Source organism: Erinaceus europaeus, chromosome 17, assembly GCF_950295315.1.
Source record: "Erinaceus europaeus chromosome 17, mEriEur2.1, whole genome shotgun sequence".
NCBI lineage: Eukaryota > Metazoa > Chordata > Mammalia > Eulipotyphla > Erinaceidae > Erinaceus > Erinaceus europaeus.
The window spans coordinates 30,677,627-30,699,367 of NC_080178.1; the positions used below are offsets into that span (position 1 = coordinate 30,677,627).

Genomic DNA, 21,741 nt, shown 5'->3' on the forward strand with positions numbered 1-21,741 from the left:
GTGCCTTCATGTCTGGGTTTATTCTGTTTGAAACTCTCTGGGACTCTTGAATCTTGATGTCCTTCCTGTTATTCAGGTCTGGGAAGTTTTCTTCTATTATTTCCTCTAGAATGTTTGCTTCCCCTTCCTCTCTTTCTTCCTCTGGCAGGCCAATTATACGAATGTTACTTCTTTTGAGATCATCCCATATGTCTCTGTTGTTGTTTTCAGTGTCTCTCAATCTCTTTTTAAGCTCTTTCACCTCTTTCTTAGTTTTCTCTAACTCATCCTCTGTCTGACTAATTCTGTTTTCTGCTTCTGTTACTCTGCTTTCCCTTGCCTCAGCTTCATTACAGCTATTTCAGCTTTCAGTTCTCTAATTGCCTCAAGATAATCAGTATTTTCCTTGGGGGTCTCAACTGTTGTTTCTCTAATACTGCCATTCTTTCCTCCAATGTTGTTTTCATTTCTGTGATTACTATGTTTATTATTGCTTGCATACTGTACTAAATACCTTTATGACAATTGCACTCACCAACCTCAGGAATTACAGCAGCAACTGAAGCAAGTATTGAAGCAGTTTAATCACTACCAGTTAGCCAAACAATTTCTCCAGTCTGTGAAAAAATAGTAACCAAATCCCAGTGAAGAAAAAAGAGAAAAGAAAGAAGGGATAGCAAGAATAGACAGTTTCGCAAATCTACTATCCACTGTATATTCTAGGGATAACAACAGGGGAAAGGGAACTAGAGTAGAGATACAGACATAGAGAGTCCACTATGAGTTAGATTTCTTCCCCAAAATAATTCACAAATTCAGAAAGGCAAAGAAGAAGGAAGGAAGAAGTGTATGACAAGATAAAAAAAAAAAAAGGAAAGAAAAAAAATTAAAAAGAGACAAGTGAGAGAAAAGGGAAAAGAGAAGAAAAAGAGCTGTAATTAAAGAGCAGTGAAAAGAAAAAAACCCTCAGGACTAGACAAGGATGGCTGAAATAGACAGTTATGCAAATCTACTATCCACTGTATATTCTAGGGGTGGCTAAAGGAGTAAGGGAAGTTGAGCAGAGACACTCGCAGTGAGAGTCCACACTGAGTCAGCATTCTTCCCCAAAATAATTCCCAAATGTGTATCAGTGAATTCAGAAAAGCACACTGTTTGGTGGTGTGAGGGCTGGGGCCTGTGGCTTTGGAAGTTGTAGGATTAAGGAAGAAAGGATGACAAGAATGAGAAAAAGAAGAAAAAAGAATGAGAGAAAAAAGAAAAAGATAAGCGGGGAAGCAATTACAGAAACCAGACCTTCTACCTTCTGCAACTCTCAATGACCCTGGGTCCATGCTCCCAGAGAGATAGAGAATGGGAAAGCTATCAGGGGAGGAGGTGGGTTATGGAGATTGGGTGGTGGGAATTGTGTGGTGTTGTACCCCTCCTACCCTATGGTTTTGTTAATTAATCCTTTCTTAAATATAAAAAAATAAATTTAAAAAAAGATAAGAAAAAGAACAAAAAGAACAGTCATAAAAGAGCGGTGAAAGGAAAGATTTTTTTATTTATGTATTTTTAATTATTTAATTAGCTATGCGGGGTGAGGTGGGGGGGTTGGCTACTTAGAATAAAAAGGCCAGAGTTTTCAGAAAGGTATAGCCTTAGAATGAATGATACTCCCTGGTGGGACAGGAATTTGGTAAAGACAGAAGCTCAGCACAGGAGCCTGCTACGAGCTGGTCCCCAGGGACTGGTTATGGGGGGGTGGGGTAGGGGAGGAGGTGTGCTTTATAATTAAACGGAAAAAAAAATTTCCCCCTTTTTTCTACTCTAGTTCTTAACCCAAATTAAGTTATAGTCACCTCCTTGGTGTCACCACTAGGGCCCCTTATTGACTGGCCTACTAAAGGCAGAAAATCCTACCGTTTCCAGAAGATGTGTTCAGAGCTCAAGCCACTAGCAGCTTCTCAGTCCGCCGTCTTCCGGGAGGTCTATTGTTTTTTGTCTGCTTTTGCTATCAAGGTGATGCTGGTTTCATAGAAGGTGGAAAGGAGTGTTCCTGTGTCTTCAGTCTTTTGGAAGAGCTTAAAACTAGAGCTAGTTTTTCCATATTTTGGAGCTAGTTTCTGCCCTGATTCACTTTCTAGTCCTGTTCCCAACTCTGACACCTTCTTCCCAGACAATACTTTTAGCCCACCTTCATGTTAACTGTTGGGCTCAGGCAAAAATGTGTAGTCATGGGCTCCTTAGAATATACCTTTAGGAAGGCTATCAGGGAAGGGGATGGGATATGGAGATCAGGTTATGGGAATTGTGCAGAACTGTACCCCTCTTATTCTATGGTTTTGTTAATGTCTTCCTTCTTAAATTAAAAAAAAAAAAAGAATATACCCTAAGTAGACTTCCTAGTTTCTTTCAGTATGAAGACCCCAAATCTCATCTATTTTTTTTACCTTAGCTTCCTGATTATTAAATGTTTTGTTCTGCTTTATATCTTAATGCTTTTCAGCCACCAAATTACAAATTCTACCATTTCATCAACTTCTCTGAGCAAATATCCTCACCAGTGGGTCCTGGAATTACAACTCCCGAGAGCCCTACCCCCACTAGGGAAAGATAGAGGCAGGCTAGAGGTATGGATCAACCTGTCAATACCCACGCCCAACAGAGAATCAATTACAGAAGCCAGAACTTCCACCTTTCTACTCCATAAAGATCTTTGGTCCATATTCCCAGAGAGGAAAAGAACAGAGAACTTTCCAATGGAGAGAATGGGATACAGAACTCTGGTATTAGGAATTGTACCCCTCTTATCCCACAGTCTTCTCAATCATTATTAAATCACTAATTAAAAAAAGTAGAGGTATTAACTCTTCTTTGAAATTTTCTTAGAATTCATTTTTGAAACCAATTGATCCAGGACTTTTATTGTTGGAAAGTTTCTTGATAACTATTTCAATTTCTTTGACTGTGAGTGGCCTGTTCATATTTTTTAACTCCTCTTTGTTCAGTTTTGGAAGTGTATATGTGTCTAGGAACTTTTCACTTTCTTCTATGTTCTCTAGATTGGTAGCATATAGCAGTACATAGAAGCCTTGCATACTCTGGATTTCTGTGATGTCTGTTTTAATACTTCCTCTTTCATTTATAATACTATTTATTTGAGTCTTCTCCATTTCTTTTTTATTTTTTGAAATATTTTTTCTTTCTTCTCCTTTTTTAAAAAATATTTTTTATGTTTATTTTCCCTTTTGTTGCCCTTGTTGTTTTTCATTGTTGTAGTTATTATTGTTGTTGTTACTGATGTTGTCATTGTTGGATAGGACAGAGAGAAATGGAGAGAGGAGGGGAAGACAGAGAGGGGGAGAGAAAGATAGACACCTACAGACCTGCTTCACCACCTGTGAAGTGACTCCCCTGCAAGTGGGGAGCTGGGGGCTCGAACCGGGATCCTATGCCATTCCTTGCTCTTTGCGCCACATGTGCCTAACCCGCTGTGCTACCGCCTGACTCCCTCTTCTCCTTTTTAAAATGTTATTGTGGGTATTAATGCTTTACAGTGCATACAATTTCATTATGTAATAGGTCCCCAAAGCTTTATTATTATCCTCCCCCTTCCTGCTTCCCCAGAGCCCTTTGCTTTGGTACAATATACCATGCCCAGTCCATGTTTCACTTGGTGTTTTCCCTCCTCATTCCTACTATATAAAGTCCCACTAATAAATGAGACCATTTCATATTTGTCCTTCTCTTTTGGCTATCTCACTCAACATGATGTCCTCAAGTTTCATCCCAGAGGATACAAAGGAGACCACCTCATTGTTTTTAACAACTTAGTAGTATTCCATTATATATATATCACTTTTTTTTTTCAGCCACTCATGATGTTGGACATCTGGATTGCTTCTAGGTTGTGGCAAATACAAACTGTGCTGCTATGAACATAGGTATGCATAGATCTATTCTGATAGATGTTTCTGTCTCCTTTGGGTAAATCCCCAGGAGAGAATTTCTGAATCATAGGGTAGGTTCTTTGTAATGTCCCAATAAGTCTTCAAATTACTCTCCAGAATGGCTGACCATTTTGCACTCTGATGTATGACATTCTCACAGGGGTGAAGTGGTTTCTCATGTTGTCTTTATTTGTATTTCTCTGATAATCAATGACTTGGATCATCTTTTCATATATCTGTTGGCCTTTTTGGATCTCTTCTGTGGTGGATATTATGTTCATTTCCTTTCCCCACATTTGGATGGGGTAATGTATTTATTTGTTGTTATATTTTTTGGTTATTAGCTTTTTGTTGGATATATGGCATATAAAGATCTTCTCTCATTCTGTAATGAGCCTCTTTGTTTCAATAGCGGTTTCTCTAGCTGTGCAGAAGCTCTTCAGTTTGATGTAGTCCCATTGGTTTATTTTTGTTTTTGTCTTCCTTGAAATTGTACTTATGTCATTGAAGATGCCTATAAAATTTAGATGGAAAAGAGTTCTGCCAATGCTTTCCTCTAAGTATATTAGTATCTGGTCTAAAATCCAAGTCCTTGCTCCATTTTTGAGTTCACTTTTGTGTGTGGTGAAATGTAGTGGTTCAGTTTTCTTCTTCATTTTTCAATCCAATATTCCCAACACCATTTATTGAAGATACTCTCTTTTATCCATTCAATAGTTTGGGTCCCCTTGTCAAAAATTAGATGTCCATAGATGGGTTAGGAGCTCAATGACACAGTCTTATGTACATTTGCTACTATAATAAATGATTTAGTAACAGACCACTATAAGTTAAATACTTTGCAAAGAATTGTCATTTTTTTCTTTCTTAAATAGGATTATCCCAAAGACTTGATTCACCATTTCATATTCTATAAGGTTCTCATCCTTGTTCATACCTATTGTGGTTTCACATTTTGTAACTGCTGTATGACTTAGTATATGACAAAAAGTATATCTTAATGTCAAGCTTCAATTCATAAATCAAGTTGATTGTGAACTTTAAATTAAATACTATTTTTCTCATTCATAGCTTTTAAAAACTTAAAAACAGAAGATCACAAAGCAGTGCTTTCTCATTTTTCTTTATCATCCATGACGACACTCACAGATATATCACAAGAAAGTAATTCTGAAGACACTTTCAATGAGAATACCATGGACCCAACTTATAAATGTATTTTGAGTGATTTGCCAAGGTAAGATAATTATTTCAGCATCTTAAACTGAATTCTAAAGAAGATTTAAAATGCTCTTGGACAGTTATATATGTAAATACTATGTATCTAGTTATAACATTAATCATAACTGGAGACATGTTGTTCTATAAAAGTTATTACCTGCATATAGTCTTTCAATTTTATGAGTAGAAAAAGGATAGATGATGTAATAAATCTAAATTGTTCATAGGGTTTGGACAAGTAACACAATGATATTAATGGCAAGGCAGTTATTTGCTATATGCCAGTCAGGTTATATGCTAAGCATTTAACCTTTGTATTTATGTAGTTCTCAAAACAAAATTGGCAGGAATGTAATGCAGCAGATATTTCAAACATCCTCTGTAAGAGCTAATTAGGTTGACTTAGGTCACATAGCTTGAAAATAGAGAAGGTACAATTTGTACCTAAATGTTAAACTTTTCTTGTTTCATTCTTATTTACCTTGCCATCTTTCCCTCATTATATCTCCATTATTTCTCTGAGGAATAATTATTAAGATATCAACTGTCCATGATATCAGTTATGAGATACCAGTTGTTACCTGTGTACTTATGCTATGGAGACTGCACTTCTAATTAACACATACATTTCTATAAAATATGCCCACATATATTATTAAATCATTCATTACAATCGTACAGTGATGAATCACTTTATTATCACATTATCTGATACTGTTACTTTACTCATCATATTTACACTGTCAATTCTTCTTGCTCTTTGTGTTTTTTTTCCTCTAAGATCACTGGGCGCTACATTTGTAATAGAGTGAAATTACCATACTTGATACATTCTTGTGAAAACTATTAACATTGTAACAAATACAGTATATTGTTTCAAAGAAAGTCCTATCATCCACTTTGTGACTTACCTCCTGAAAGTTAGATAAACTAGATAAAGCCTCATTCTTTTGTAAAAGTAGTGCAAAAAGAAACTTTTTCTTTTTTTAAATAATATATTTAATTAATTTTGGTAATGTATTTTAATGTATTAGAATTAAAGCTTAATTTAATTAAATTTAATCGTTACATAAGTTATATATTTACATAGTTTAAAAATAGAATAAAATACAAAACTATACATTGAGAAGTCAAAAAGAAACTTTCTATCTCATGTATCTCATGTGATCTCATGTATGCTCATGTGATCAGAGACAGGACATCAGCCTTTGCAACATGGATAATAGCATCTATTAACTCTTGATAACAGTTGTAGAGGAAGATTTTCCCATAACTATAGCAAGTGCTACTGCATGCTATATAGAAGTTTTCCAGAGAACCAGCAGTGACTAATCCAACTCACCTGTTCATGGTATTTTAGTTATCTTGGACATTTTTCATTGGAAAGACTTATAGGTTCTTTGAAATACAAATATTTTAAATATGATTTTTATATGTCTTCAAACTTTTAAAACTATCTCAACAGATCTAATTATTAATATATTTTTCTCAAAATATTCAAATACTAGGTCAGTGTTTCTGAAAATTTAAATTTTCTCAAAAGAGTTACATATAGTATTTTTATGTTCCCTCAATTTTACATTTAATATCTGTCATATTTTTTTCCTTTGTAATAAGCTGAAGTATTCTTTTTTCTTTTGAATGGAATGATTTATTCCTTTAGTCTGTACTTATATGAGTCCTTTAAGAAGTCTTAGAAATTGATCTTGTTATATAAGATTTCCTTCCATAAAAGTAAGCAAGCTCATTTTAAGAAGCATTTCTCATCTTCTATAGGTTTTATATATATTGGGTACTTCATACATGATCATTACTGAGTGGCAAGATAAAAACTTGAAATATTATGAATTATAAAATAATCTAAAATTGCTCTGCAATTTTGATACCTTACCAACATTTCTAGGAAAAGATAGAATTATATTTTCCCCTGGTGCTGAAAATAAAATTTGGAGCAACTGTTTATTTTTATTATTTGTACTCTTATTCACTTGCTATGATGCTTATATCTTATCAGATAAACCAGTAATTGTAGCAAATTATATCTTTAGAGGTATCCATTTCATCAAGTTGGAAGAAGGGCAGAGTAAAGATTAATGAAATTTTTGTGCTATGTATACATCTGAGATTCTATAAATACTGTACTCACTAAACACATGTTGGGCTATTTCTTTTATCAGTTGAATGCCAGTATTTTGAGCTAATGATGAATTATTTAATGTATTTAGGTTGATTTTTTTTATGTTTTCTCCAAACTAGTTCCCATTAAAAAGGGAATAGGATAAAGATGTCTCTTCTTTTTTTTTTTTTTTTTACTAGAGCACTGCTCAGCTCTGGCATATGGTGGTGCAGAGGATTTAACCTGGGACTCTGTAGCCTCAGGCATGAAAATCTCTTTGCATAACCATTCTCTTATCTACCCCCACCCTAAGATAAGTTTTTGTAAATAAAAATATTAAAAAGCTCTAACTTTTCAGGAAGGTTTAAATGCCATAAAAATATAAACCCAGAAATATATGCTTGCCAAATATTCAGTATAAATAAATAATTTAAATGAAAATGGTTGACTACATTTAACAAAGAGACTGCTAAATAATGAAGGACTGAAGAGTGGTTGTTAGATTTGATGTATTTCATTGTATATTGTAAATAATTGCAAACCATAAAAATTCTGTGGCTTCTGTATAAGAAAAAGAGACATTTTGACAGGCAACACTAGTATGAAATGACAGAAAGTATAAATCCTTGGCAACTGTCATTATCTTGCTGTTGAATTCACATCCAAACTGCATGATAAGTTAGATATGCATGTTAGTTATTGATCCATGATCTATCAAAGTAGCCACACTTCCTAATTATGAATAGAATTATTTGCCACATACAAATAAACTCACCAAAGATGCTTTGTATTTTGAAATGAAGGAAAATAAGAAGCTTATGTAATAATATGTTTATGTTGAAATTTCCGGTATTTTTTCTAATTATGTAAATGTTGAATATTTGGGAAATACCATATAGTTTTTAATCTTAACCTATTATAATGTCAATTCAATATTACTAATTTTTTTGAGTAAAACAAAAAGAAATAATGCGCATAACATTTAATGCAGTTTCATTCATTTTGTCAGTAGAAGGTAACAGAAAACTTACTGAGAATGACTTTAAAAATGAGACACATGGGAGTTGGGCAGTAGCACAGCGGGTTAAGCACAGGGGGCACAAAGCGCAAGGACCCGCATAAGGATTCCAGTTTGATCCCCCGGCTCCCCACCTGCAGGGGAGTTGCTTCACAAGAGGTGAAGCAGGTCTGCAGGTGTTTATCTTTCTCTCCCCCTCTCTGTCTTCCCCTCCTCTCTCTATTTCTCTCTGTCCTATCCAACAACGACATCAATAACAACATTAATAACTACAACAATAAAACAAGGGCAACAAAAGGGAATAAATAAATATAAAAAATTTTAAAAAGAACATTAAAAAAAATGAGACACACAAGATTGGGTGGTGATGCACCTAGCAGAGCTCATGCTAACCATGTGTGAGGACCCCAGTTTAAACCCTGGGTTTCTGTCTGTGGGGTGGTGGTGGAGAGACTTCATGAGCAATAGAGCAGTGTTACAGGTGTTTCTTTCCCTCTCTTCCCCTTTACCATTCCTCTCTTATTTTCTCTGTCTCTATCAAATAAAAAGGGAGAAAAAAAAGCTAGTCAGTGGGAGACATGGACATGTGCATTTACTAAGTCTTAGCTATGAACCTGTCACTTCCACTGCCCCATAAAAGAGAGGGAGAGGGAGAGAGAGAGGGGAGAGGGAGAGGGACAGGAACATTCATTGTCTCACATAACAAGGTCTTCACTGTCAAGGTTATATTCAATGGTTGGTCTGTGTTATCAAAAAGTCTATCTAGTTCTTTGTATTTTTAAAAAATATTTATTTACTTATTTTCTCTTTTGTTGCCTGAGGAGGGAAGACAGAGAGAGAGAGAGAGAGAGAGAGAGAGAGAGAGAGAAGACACCTGCAGAGATGCTTCACTGCTTGTGAAGCCACTCCCCTACAGGTGGGGAGCTGGGGGGCTTGAACTGGGATCCTTCCCCCGTCCCTGCACTTTGTGCCATGTGCGCTTAGCCCACTGTGCTACTGCCCAACTCCCTTTCTTTGTATTTTTATGCCAACTATCAAAATAGTGGCTGTCTTCCTTGGGTTGATCCCTCCTATCTGCAAAAAGTGTTCACCATATAATCATTCAGCAATATCTGATTGAAGACGATAGATACTTGATCACTTTGCTCTCTTTTTATGACTAGGGTCTCCATAGTTTTAGTATTTGTGCTTTGTCTTTTCAGTTTGAACAGATTTGTGAGGTCTTATTTATGCCCCAGAGACTTAAAATTTCTCTCTTCTAGGGACCAGGATTTAGCCTTCATAATACTAATCACTAGTAAATGTGTACATGGGATTATTCATTTAACATTTCTCTCTTCCACTACAAGATTATTGTCAGTGGGATGAGTACTTATATGGGACAAATTAGCTTTCCTGTATTCTGTGATCATTCCCTCAGTTGTTGTAAGGATAGAATTAGTGCAAACCTGCCATCAATATGAATAGAATTTATATGAATTGTGTATTTGAAATTAATTTTTTTACCATTGCCAGGTACATGTCATAATTTTTTATGCTCACTCTACCAAAATCATGTGGAGGTGGAGTAGGGCAGCAAGTAGGAATGGAGAGTTTCTTTAAAAAAAAAAATGCAAATGCTTTTACCTGAATACATGTGAAGATATGCCAACAGATGAAACAAATAATTTGAGGAAGGAAAAATATATTGATAAAGCATTACATTGTAACAAAATCTGTAAATACCATGAAGCTACCTGAAAAAACTAGAAAACCCTGTCAAATGAAAAAGTATTGAGTTGGGAGTCTGGTGGTAGTGCAGCGGGTTAAGTGCACGTGGTGCAAAGTGCAAGGACTGGTGTAAGTATCCCGTTTGGAGCCCCTGGCTCCCCACCTTCAGGGGGGTCACTTCACAAGCAGTGAAGCAGGTCTGCAGGTGTTTATCTTTCTCTCCCCCTCTCTGTCTTCCCATCCTCTCTCCATTTTTCTCTGTCCTATCCAACAATGACGACATCAACAACAATAATAACTACAACAATAAAACAAGGGCAACAAGAAGGAATAAATAAATATTTGAAAAAAAGTAATTGAGTTAAAGGTATAATGTTATTATGAACACCTTATATAACCTTTCACTTTGTAGTGGTTGAAATATGAGTTTTTACATGAAGTCATTAGAATATTTCTAAAACTGATTTGACAGTAAAGAAAATGCATATAAAACAAACAAACACCAGGGGCAAGGGAAATAGCACACTGGTTTCTGCAATAGACTTTCATTCCTGCAGCTTGGAAGTCCCAGTTTCCCAGTTTCAATCCCCAGTATTACCATAAACCAGATCTGAGTGACCCTCTGGTCAAAATAAGTAAATAAATGATTTTTAAAATAACAAAAGAATATACATTCTGCATTTAAGTATGGAATTTTTTTGCATTTTTATTAGTGCTTTAATATTGATTTACAAAATTATGAGATAACAGGGGTATAATTCTGTACTGTTCCCATCACAAATTCTGTGTCCCCATTCCAGCCTTTGGAGACTTAATTCTCCCAAAATCACAGATATGGGTTGACTATTCTTTCTGTAACTATCTGTTTTTATGTATTTTCCTTTTTTTTTTTTTTTCTATGATCCTGCCTTCTCGACGTCACATCTATTACTTCTGAGTGTCCCTTTTTCCCCTCACTTCTCTTTCTGGGTCCTGATGGAATTGGAGTTTAGAGCCCTCAGGTCATCTTCCCATAATATTTGAGAATTTCTTTTCTTTTTATGTCACATGAGAATTTGTTCTCTAAGCAACTGTTTATAGGAACCTGAACTGTTTATAAGGTTGATAAATCTTTCCTCCTGATTGTTTACTACATTCTCCATGAGGTTAAAGAATTTGATTACAATTTGCAGTTTCAGGGGCTGGGTGGTGGCACATGCTACAATTTGCAGCTTCATTGCTGTAGGAACACTGCTACTATTGCCATCAAAATCTAAGTTGCTCAAGTGGTCTGAAAGGAGACCCCACTTTTGCCAAAGATAATGTCCAATGATCTGTCCTTGACTGTTGTTTTCGCTGGGCTGGCTTCACAGGCGGGTAACAGACGACCAGGGACTCATGGTTGAGCTGTAGGCAGTATCTCTTTATTCATGCAGGACGCAGCACAATCTTGAGCTAAGCTAAACTCAAGTACCCTAAAACTCACAATGCTGTCTTTATATATACTTGCCAAGTAGGGTGGAAACAGGATGTGACATAGAGAGGGTGGAGAGAAAAGTGACTGGTGAAAATCAGAGTGTGACAAGGAGGGGGCGGAGCAGGCGAGAATCCTATCACTGAACCACCAATGCCCTGGAGGGAGGGTGGTGCTTGTTAACAGTGGTCATGTAAATAGAATAGTGTTAAGCAGGGGGGATTTAAACCAAATGAAACAGAAGGGGTCTCATGCATATCAACACTTGACACTCTTTTGGTTTTTTTTTTGTTGTTGTTGTTGTTGTTAGTGATTTAATGTTGGTTTAAAAAATTATGAGACACCGAGTTATAATTTCACAAATTTCCCACCACCAGAATTCTGTGTCCTCATTCCCTCCATAGGAAACTGTAGTAGTTCTCCCAAGGTCATAGATATGGATTAACTATTACTTCTATGACTTTGAGATACTATTTGACAGTTATTATGGCCTCCTCAGGATAGATCAGAGTGTAGGGAAAGCCACTTTTTTCTCCAGTATTTGTATTAGCTCAGTTTGGCTAGACATAGAAAAATGTGAATGATGACAAGAATAATAAAATACAACTTGGGGTTTGTATCCAAACAATTTTTGGAATTCCAATGTTTTGGCTCCATTGACCCATTGTCATGTACACACATGTATTTTCTTTGTGCTGTGTGACTATTTTGCCTCCTTTCAAAAGACATAACTTACCACTAAAATTTATGAATATAAAGGAAACAATTCAACATAATGGTGCTATAATGAGAAAAATTTGGAGGAAGGGCTATCCATGCCAAGTTTTCTTGCAACAGATACATTATTTTATAATGGGGGCAGGGTTATATTATGCATATGAACTGTTAAGAAACTAACAAATTTCAAATACGTAAATTGCAGTACTACATGAAAGCTGACTATCCTCTATGCCTAACTATCATAAAACTCAGTATTCTCAGGAGTCGGGCAGTAGCCCAGCGGGTTAAGCGCACGTGGTGCAAAGCGCAAGGACGGCCATAAGGATCCAGTTCAAGCCCCTGGCTCCCCACCTGCAGGGGAGTCACTTCACCGGCGGTGAAGCGGGTCTGCAGGTGTCTATCTTTCTCTCCCCTCTCTCTCTGTCTTCCCCTCCTCTCTCCATTTCTCTCTGTCCTATCCAACAACAAAGCAACGTCAACAATGGCAATAATAACTGCAACGAGGCTGCAACAACTAGGGCAACAAAAAGGGGGAAAAATGGCCTCCAGGAGCGGTGGATTCATGGTGCAGGCACCGAGCCCAGCAATAACCCTGGAGGAAAAAAAAAAAAATCTGCTCGACTTTTTCTTACCAACAAACATACCCCATCTTCCTAAATTTGTTTATGAAGAGTTATATATTACCCCCAGGCTTTATGACTGCCTGTTCAAATGTCAAATCCATTTAAATTCTATTCTTCCAGCTTAACTACCAAATAGGGTAACCAGATGTCCAGATTTTTTGACACTTTTAAAAAAACTCATGAGGTTGGTGACTTTCGATGTCAGATCCAGTACAGCCTTGAATAAACCCTAGTCACAATTCTTCTATGGATTCTATACCAACCTTATCCTGTTTAAGCTGAGCTTGCCTACAATACACGTATTTGGTATTTATTTTATAACTCTAAGCCATTTATTTAACACGTCTTCTCTGTTCAAGGATAACGTGAAAGGTTTTTGAGGAAAGAGTCATTTCATTTATAAATCAGTTTAACAATTAAAAACTTTGGCTTAATTACTTTCACGCACTGCATAAGCTTTCTTTTTAAATAAAAAAAATAAAGCAGTTAAACTTAATGACTATGAATGTGGGCTTTATTTTACTACAGCCTTAGGTTTAATTTCCAACCCTGTCAGCCTACTGACTGTGTGAGCTTAGGTAAATTTATTAAAATCCTCTCTCCGTTCAACTTCTTAAATCTGTGAAATGGGGATAACAATAGTGCTCATCCCCCAAGGGCATTATAGGGATTAAATAAAATAATGGCAAAGGGTGTTGAATTTTTTTCTAGAATATAGCACACAATTAATTATGTGGTAACTGTTAATATGTGACTATAAATTAATTCACTGTATTTCTTCACACATTGTTTTTTTCCAGGGGACTTAGGCCATCCCAAACAAAAGCCATTATTAAAACGAGTGAAGATGATTTGCTGCCTCAGTTTGGTCCCAACAGACTTTTGTATTCAGCATCAGTAACAGAAGGGTCAGGACATGAAGATTGCTCCACACATCAAACAGCATCAGATCATAGCCAGGATGAAATACCAGACCTATATAGCTATAAATCAAACAATAACAACAATTCTTGTTTTACATCAGTATCCAAGAGAAACAGACCTGCTACTGTTCCATCGGGTCAACTGAGGTAATCAAAACTGGTCTCTGAACTTTTAAAATGACTGTTGAAGCTCTTGCCTTTGAGCAGAATTTATAATGATTCAATTAACTATATCAGATATTAAAATGTAGCACAATTCTAAGGTTTGATTTTGTTTATATTTCTTTGAAAGCACTAAAGTAGAATGTTGCTAAAGACACCTGTAGAAAACATCATATATGCCTCATGAAATCAATTTGAATAATATAAAACTCTGAAAAAAAATATTTCAAGCAAAGTCAGGCCAGAAATGAATGATCTTTGCTTACTGGATATTTGGAAACAGAAATGTACATATTTTTATATTTGACTATAAGAGAAAATTAAATTGAATCTACTGTAAAACCAATTTGTGTGTATATTTTCACATTGACACTAGCATAAATGCTGAACCTAAGTGTTTATGGATTGAATAGAATGCTTATTAACAAATGAAGCAAGAAATTAGTAGTATTATTATCATGTATTTGAAGAGGTGGGTATATTGCCAGTTTAACTTACTTAAAGTTTTTATTTTCAATGTTTTCTTTGCTTCTGTGGCATTAAAAATTTACAGAGCTAGAGAACTCTGAAGTAAAATTTAACATCTTAGTCATTTGCCATATGTGTTATCAGAGAAAGTAATGATTGAAACTAGCTTTAACTGAGGACAAACTTGGAGATCTTACATACATAAAGTTTTAAATGAAATCAACTAGAGTTAGCTTCAGAGTAAAAATTAGTTGAATTCTATTTAAATTTCATATCTGTTATAAAAATCAAAAAACTTTGATAGATATGAAGCTTCAAGGTAATAATTTTAGCCATTAAGTATTTCATAGTACTAAAATTATATTATTTTTTTCTTTTTGTTAGACATGATATGTGATGCTTTACAGTAAGTTTTGGCAAATATTCTGCTTTAATTTTTTAAAATGATTTAGGTAGATAAGAAAATTCATCCATTTTTAGGGACAAATTTTTATGACAAATCTCAGAAGAGCCAGAATAATATTAACTTAAATGCTTTATTAATTTGTACCACATTTTGTCTTTTTTTTTTTTTTAGAGTTGCAAAGTTCTCATCTTTAAAATTTCAGTCCACCCAGAATTGTGTTCAAAGACATAAACTTCAACCAAGAGTGATCAGAATAACAGCTTTCAAAAATGGATCTAGAACAGTCTTTTGCAAAGTTACTGTATCAACCATCATCTTGGTAACTTGTGTTAAAAACTTTTCAGAGCTTTATTTCTCCCCTTACTCTAATAATAAATGAGAAAGATGATATTTTTGTGCTAATTTTTTTTTGGTAATTTGAATCTGTAAATTGCTTATTTGCACTTAGATTTTAGACATTTCATCCCTTTACTTTTTTTTTATCAATATGTAAGTAGTTATTTAATTAAGCAACCAAAATAACTTGTCTGGCAGCATGTTTTAATTGATACAACATTCAAGAACAAAATTAACCAGTCATCAGATAATCTTAGTACTGTGACTTAGCCTTTTTCATTTATTTTAACTGCTAGGAAATAACAATCTTGGTAATTAAATTGACTTACTTAATGTTGGCAAATGACTCTATATGTGTATCTTTTGATCTTTAGTGTCTTTTGCTTCTTTGAAATATGTTGCCTTCTTTGTCTTAATTTACTGTCTCTTACCTCTTTTGCTTTCTTCTAGTTGCTAGAGGAATGCACGGAAAAGCTGAATCTGAACATGGCGGCACGGCGAATATTCTTGGCAGATGGCACTGAAGTCCTTGAACCTGAAGATATACCCCATGAAGCTGATGTGTATGTTTCAACAGGAGAGCCCTTTTTAGATCCATTCAAAAAAATTAAAGGTAAAAGTGAAAAAAAAAAAGAAAAGAAAAAAAAAAAAACCTCCACACACATACAGTAAATTGCTTAAGGAGTGCAATTAAAAAATGATTTTCATCCTGCCTTTTTTGCATGGTTTAACAAAACTAATGTTTACGCATTTGCAGCTCAGTAAGAGGATAATGTGCTTAATGAAAGAAAAATCCACTGACAGCCACGTTTATTGCCCTTCATTAGCATTGGTGCTTAATTTAATATAGATCTGAATAGACATTAGGGAGCCTGCAGGAGGTTAAATGGTGAAAATACAATAAATTAAGTCAGAGATTATTGAATTTACTGTTCAGTTTCTGAGACACCCAACAGACATAATTCATGAGACTTATTCTCTCGGAATATTGTTCAAAGTTCCAAGTATCATTTACTCATTTATACTCTTCATCTTTTTTTCAAATGACATTTATAAAATTATGAAAATGTGGTTAGTAATGAACACATAATTCTCATATGTGTGTTTTTCCCAATAAAATTTTTCATAAGACAAATGCTGCAGCTTGACTATATATTTTTTTACCTTGAAATATATACATATTATTTAGGTATGTTTACAGGTAAGGCCTTTTTAAAAAATAGCTTATAAATTTTGGAAATGTGGAGATTTCTAAAATTAAAAATCAGACTTTTTTTTTCCTTCAGTGAGAAGGAAAATATTTTAAGAAAAAAATAAAACTACCACTATCTAAGAATGTCATTACAAGGAAACCACCCTAAATTCTGTTATCGCGATATGTGTTAATCATATTTTAATGGCATAAGAACACTGCCATAACAAATCAATGTGTCACACTTCTTTATTTCCCTATGCTTTTTTATACTTTATTGGATGTCTTCATTTTGCAATTGCTGTAAGTTGGTGAACCAAAGGCAAGTATAGACAGTAATTGCATAAGTAGATGAAAAGCAATTTGGGAATTCATTATATAATACATGGGATGATGAAATATTCTTTCGTTAATGTAATCATATAAAGTTACACTAGCGTTTCAATCTCTGATAATACTTGATTATCAAGGAGTAAATATTGTAAGTGTCTGAATTCATTCAAAATTTCAAGATAATTTGGTCCTTGTAAAGAAACTTTTTGCTAGAGTACTCAGAAAAAAATTATGCAGTGGTGTAGGCACCTGTATTTTTCTTATTTTGTTTCAATATTAACTTGTGACTACTTTTATTTTGTGTTAATTTTATCATCTGCTTGAATAAAAGCAAATGTGGGTAAAAGCTTCTATGCTTTCTAATGTTAAGATATTTATCTAATGAGTGTTTAGTTAAGATTCTTGATGATTTCTATTAATAAGAAATAGCTTTCTACATGAATAGGCCATTATTGGAGATAGATTTAAGATTTATTCAAAGCTAAGCTTTTAAGAAAATCTCCTGGACATGTATACATAAAACAGCATTACACACATGAATAAACTTAGTGGATGGTATTTAAATGAACAAACCAATTTCCTCCTGGTTTGGTTTTCTCTTTTATCCTTTTTAAAAGCTACATCCAGAACAACAACAATAATAACAACAGAAAAAAAAAAAACTTCTCTGCTTTGTCTGTATATCTTTGGCTGTGCTTCACTGTGACATGCACTGCTGTTCTTTTAGCACCAAAATGTTGGCACACACTCCTGAAAATTTCACACCATCTCTTGCTGGATCAGCAAGCTTAACCCACCAAAATCTGGTGTTGTGCAATGGTTTTTGACTGATAATCAATCTTTATGCTGCTCGACAGTTGTTGCTGGGACACGAAATAGAGCAGGTGGCAGATGCGCCTTGTCTTTTGAGAAAAGAAATTGTAGGTGAGCTTGGACACAGACTGCATATCACATGTCCATTAGAAAAACTTAGGATAAGTATAATGGAGAAAAAAAAAACACTTGTGTAAATTAAGCTCATGGGTAAGTCTGATGTCTGATGTTTGATTTAATTTATAAAGTTAAGAATATAATTAAGTAACTGTTTTCATGCCTATTACATAGGTTATATATTCATCTTGAAATTATGGGAAAGATTACTCTTGAAAAGAGAAGTGTTGGAGAAAGTATTTATGTCATCTACATTTATTTACAGATACCTTTCTGAATCAGCTTTCTTGTATGTACTTATAAATAAATAAATAATTTGCCAAATTGTTTTCATGAATGTACCATTACATTCAAAATAAAACACTTGTGAATAGTTTTGAAGGTGTTAGATTAAGAAGAAGCATTCTTAGAAGTTGGAAAGTTGAACATTCTAAAGGTAAAGAGGGGGAAAGCAGTTGGCAGAATTAGGTGTTGCTGCTGTATAGAAATGGCATGAATATTTATGCACAATTACCCAACAGACATTACAGTCAGTCACTATTATTTTAACATGTTGATTTTCATTTATTCAAAAAACATTTGTTGATAGCTTACTATGTTCTAGGTAGTAGATAAGATCAGAGACAGAGAAAAAAACGGCTCATTGATTTCTTTTATTTCATTATCCTTTTACCTTTGATGTTAAATTTAATTTAACTCAATCTAAATTCAAGTAAATACATATTTATTAAATATTAACTATGTGTATGGACCTATTATAGGGATAGAAGACCTAGTAGGCTTCAGACTTAAGCTAGGTAAGTAAGTTATAACTCCTTAAAACTGAGAAAATTATTCAACATAACTCATATAGGTCCTCCAAAATAAATTTTATCTTATGAAACAGGAAGGCCAATCAATCTATCTATACTTTTGCAGTCACATTTCCATACTTTACTCTTTTTTTTTGGAAAGCATGTATAGACAGTGGAAGTTGTCTTAAAAATACTTATAGGTATGCTGAAGTAGAATAAGACCTATAGAACATCTCTGGTTTATTTATCTAGTTTACTACCCCTTATAAGCATCATTGTTGACAACCAGTGCTACTGGATTTAATAGAAAATCAGAGAGTTATGTATCATATACCTCAAAACATAAAGCTTTCATATGGAGGTCAGAGCAAGGTCAAAGTTGACAGGAAGCATTCCCTGTTGAAATGGAACATTACAATAATTCATACATTTTGAAGTTGAATGCCTAAGCAGAAAGACTAAATTGTGTATGTGGGTAAGTAGAAAAAAAAACTTTAATACAACTATTGATGAAGATGTCTTATTAGCTCAAATAATCCTGACATTTTAAAGTATGAATTTTGTTGTGAAGATGTAGTTAATGACTTGTTTGTTAAAGCATTTTAAAAGTTCTAAGATTCATAGATATGTAGTATAGGTTTTATTCACAGTTTCCTTAATTTTCTCCTTAATGGTAGCACAGTGAGAATTCTTTTATCAGAGCCATAAGCTTCATAAGAATTCAGCTCCTTTTTAACTGCTAGGTGCTATAGGCAAGGCAAATAGCGTAAGAAATGGTTCGTGCCCTGTAACGTCTTTAATGATGCAAAGGGAATGAAGCAGAATAACCTTGTGGGATCTAATTCATTAGTTTCAAGTTACAGTGTATGAAATGCCTATTGTTTAATTTATTTTTAGTTTTACGCTTCCATTATTTGCTATACATCTTACTCTACTATTTGGCTTTCAGATTTATAATTTACAAGGATTCATTTCAGTACTGAATTTTGTTAGCCAGAAGTGAAAGTGAGTATTATGGATAAGATTTTACATCTTTTATATACTGCAGTGTACAAAGGTACACCTCAGATCTAAATTTAAATCTAGAGATTTTCTGCTAACTGCCATGTGATCTACAAAATGAAATAATTTGCTGTGACAGTTTGTGATTGACAAGAATATGTGTGAGCACATTTAAAATAGGCCATCTTTTCATGTAGAAGTAAATGTCAGTGAAATGATGGATTCTCATCATTTTAATTATTGATGATTTGGAAATATTTCAATTCCACAGTACACAAGACACATTTAAAATAGCAGCATAACACTTTTTCCTATATGCATCAATAATGGAATGTTCTGTCATATTTTATTTTTCAAAAAATGCATCAGATTAATGAACCTGGATGTATGCATGATATCCTGCTCCATTATATGTTTCCTGATTTTGTTGACTCTTTAAAAGGTAGTATTAAAAACATAAATTTCAATAAATGACCCATAGCTACATCACATCACACCTTGCTCTTCTCACTCTTGGATCTCAAAATATTGCAGCACTACCTACCCTGACTGCTTTCTTCCTACTGAAGCTGATCCTAACCCTTATATTACTTACCTGTAGAATGACCATTACTTGATTCAGGCAAGAGTTAAAGTGAACTTTCCAGAATAATATTTTCTATTGTTTGAATAATATATGGACTAGGAGATATTACTTATTAGTCTGTTCTTATTACCCACTGAGCTGTAATACTTAATAGCAGATAAATGATTTTTGATGGGTTAGATGGCCCACTTTTTTTTTTCTGAGGCAGTAAATTATGTTTCTACAAGCAAGGGTAAAGCAATAGGCATATATCTTAGCTATTTTTCTATTCTGGATAATTTAAATATGTAAATAAATGTGTATATCCTTGCTATAGAAAGTCATGTGGGCTTCACCTATGGACATCTAATTTTTGACAAGGGGGCCAAACTATTAAATGGAGTAAGGAGAGTCTCTTCAATGTAGTGAGAAAATTGAGTTGTAACATGAAAAAGAATGAAAATGAACCACTACATTTCACCACACACACAAGTAAACACTAAAATGAAGCAATGGCTTGGATGTTAGACCAGAAACTATCAAATACTTAGAGCAAAGTATAGACAGAACTCTCTTCCATCTGACTTTTATAGGCATCTTCAGCGACATAAGTATAATTGCAAGGAAGACAAAACCAAAAATAAACCAATGGGACTACATCAAAGTGAAAAGCTTCTGCACACCTAGAGAAACCACCATTCAAACAGAGACTTGTTCCAGAATGAGAGAAGATCACTAATGCCATACTCAGACAAAAGGATAATCACCAAAATTATATATATAAATAGCTCACCAAACTCAGCAATGAAAAATCAAATGACCTCATCCATAAGTGGAGAGAGAATATCAACAAAATATTCACCAAAGAAGTGATCCAAAAGGCCAAGAAACATATGAAAAAAAGGTTCAAGTCATTGATTGTCAGAGAAATACTAGTAAAGACAACAATGCGATACCATTTTACTTCTGTGAGAATGTCATACATTAGGAAAGATAGCAGCAACAAATGCTGGAGAGGTTGTGGGGACAAAGGAACCCTCTTGTACTCTAATGGAATGTAAATTGGTCCAACCCCTGTGGAGAGCAGTCTGGAGAACCCTCACAAGGCTAGAAATGGATCTATTCTATGTATGACCTAGTAATTCATCTCCTGGGGATATATCCTAAGGAATCAAACACACTCATTGGAAAAGATCAGTGTATACCTATGTTTCTAGCAGTACAAGTTGTAATAGCCAAAACCTGGAAGCAACCTAAGTGTCCAACAACAGAGGAGTGGTTGAGCAAGTTGTGGTATATATACACAATGAAATACTACTGAATACTACTCAGTTGTTACGAATGATGAATACACCTTCTTCATCTCATTTTAGATGGAGCTTGAAGGAATCATGTTAAGTGAGATAAGCCAAAAAGAAAGGATGAGTATGGGATAATCTCACTCATGGCAGAAGTTGAGAAAATCAGAAAAATGAAACACAAAGAAGAATTTGGGGTCCAGGTGGTGACGCAGTTGGTTGAGTGCGCATGTTACAATGCCCAAGGACTGGGGTTTGAGCCCCCCCATCCTTACCTGCTGAGAGGGAGCTTTGCAAGAGGTGAAACAGTCCTGCTGGGTATCTCTCTCTCCTTCTCAATTTCTGGCTCTTTCTATCCAATAAAGAAATAATATAATATATATATATATATATATATATATATATATTTTTTTTTTTTAGAAAAAGCAGAACTTGAACTTGGTATATAAAGTAAAGGACTTGTGGTCCGGAAGGTGGCGCAGTGATAAGGCTTTGGACTCTCGAGCATGAGGTCCTGAGTTCTATCCCCGGCAGCACATGTGCCAGAGTGATGTCTA

The 21,741-nt window shown here is 34.6% G+C and overlaps 1 protein-coding gene across 1 annotated transcript in view; it reads left to right on the forward strand.

Moving 5' to 3' along the window:
* Positions 1–21,741, forward strand: part of LOC103126330 (doublecortin domain-containing protein 1) — a 109,090-nt gene that overhangs the window by 45,106 nt on the left and 42,243 nt on the right. Inside the window, exons 2-5 of the mRNA XM_060176650.1 lie at positions 4,986–5,151; positions 13,576–13,845; positions 14,906–15,053; positions 15,521–15,683. Coding sequence (XP_060032633.1) covers positions 4,986–5,151; positions 13,576–13,845; positions 14,906–15,053; positions 15,521–15,683 — 747 coding nt within the window. The remainder of the gene's footprint in view (positions 1–4,985; positions 5,152–13,575; positions 13,846–14,905; positions 15,054–15,520; positions 15,684–21,741) is intronic.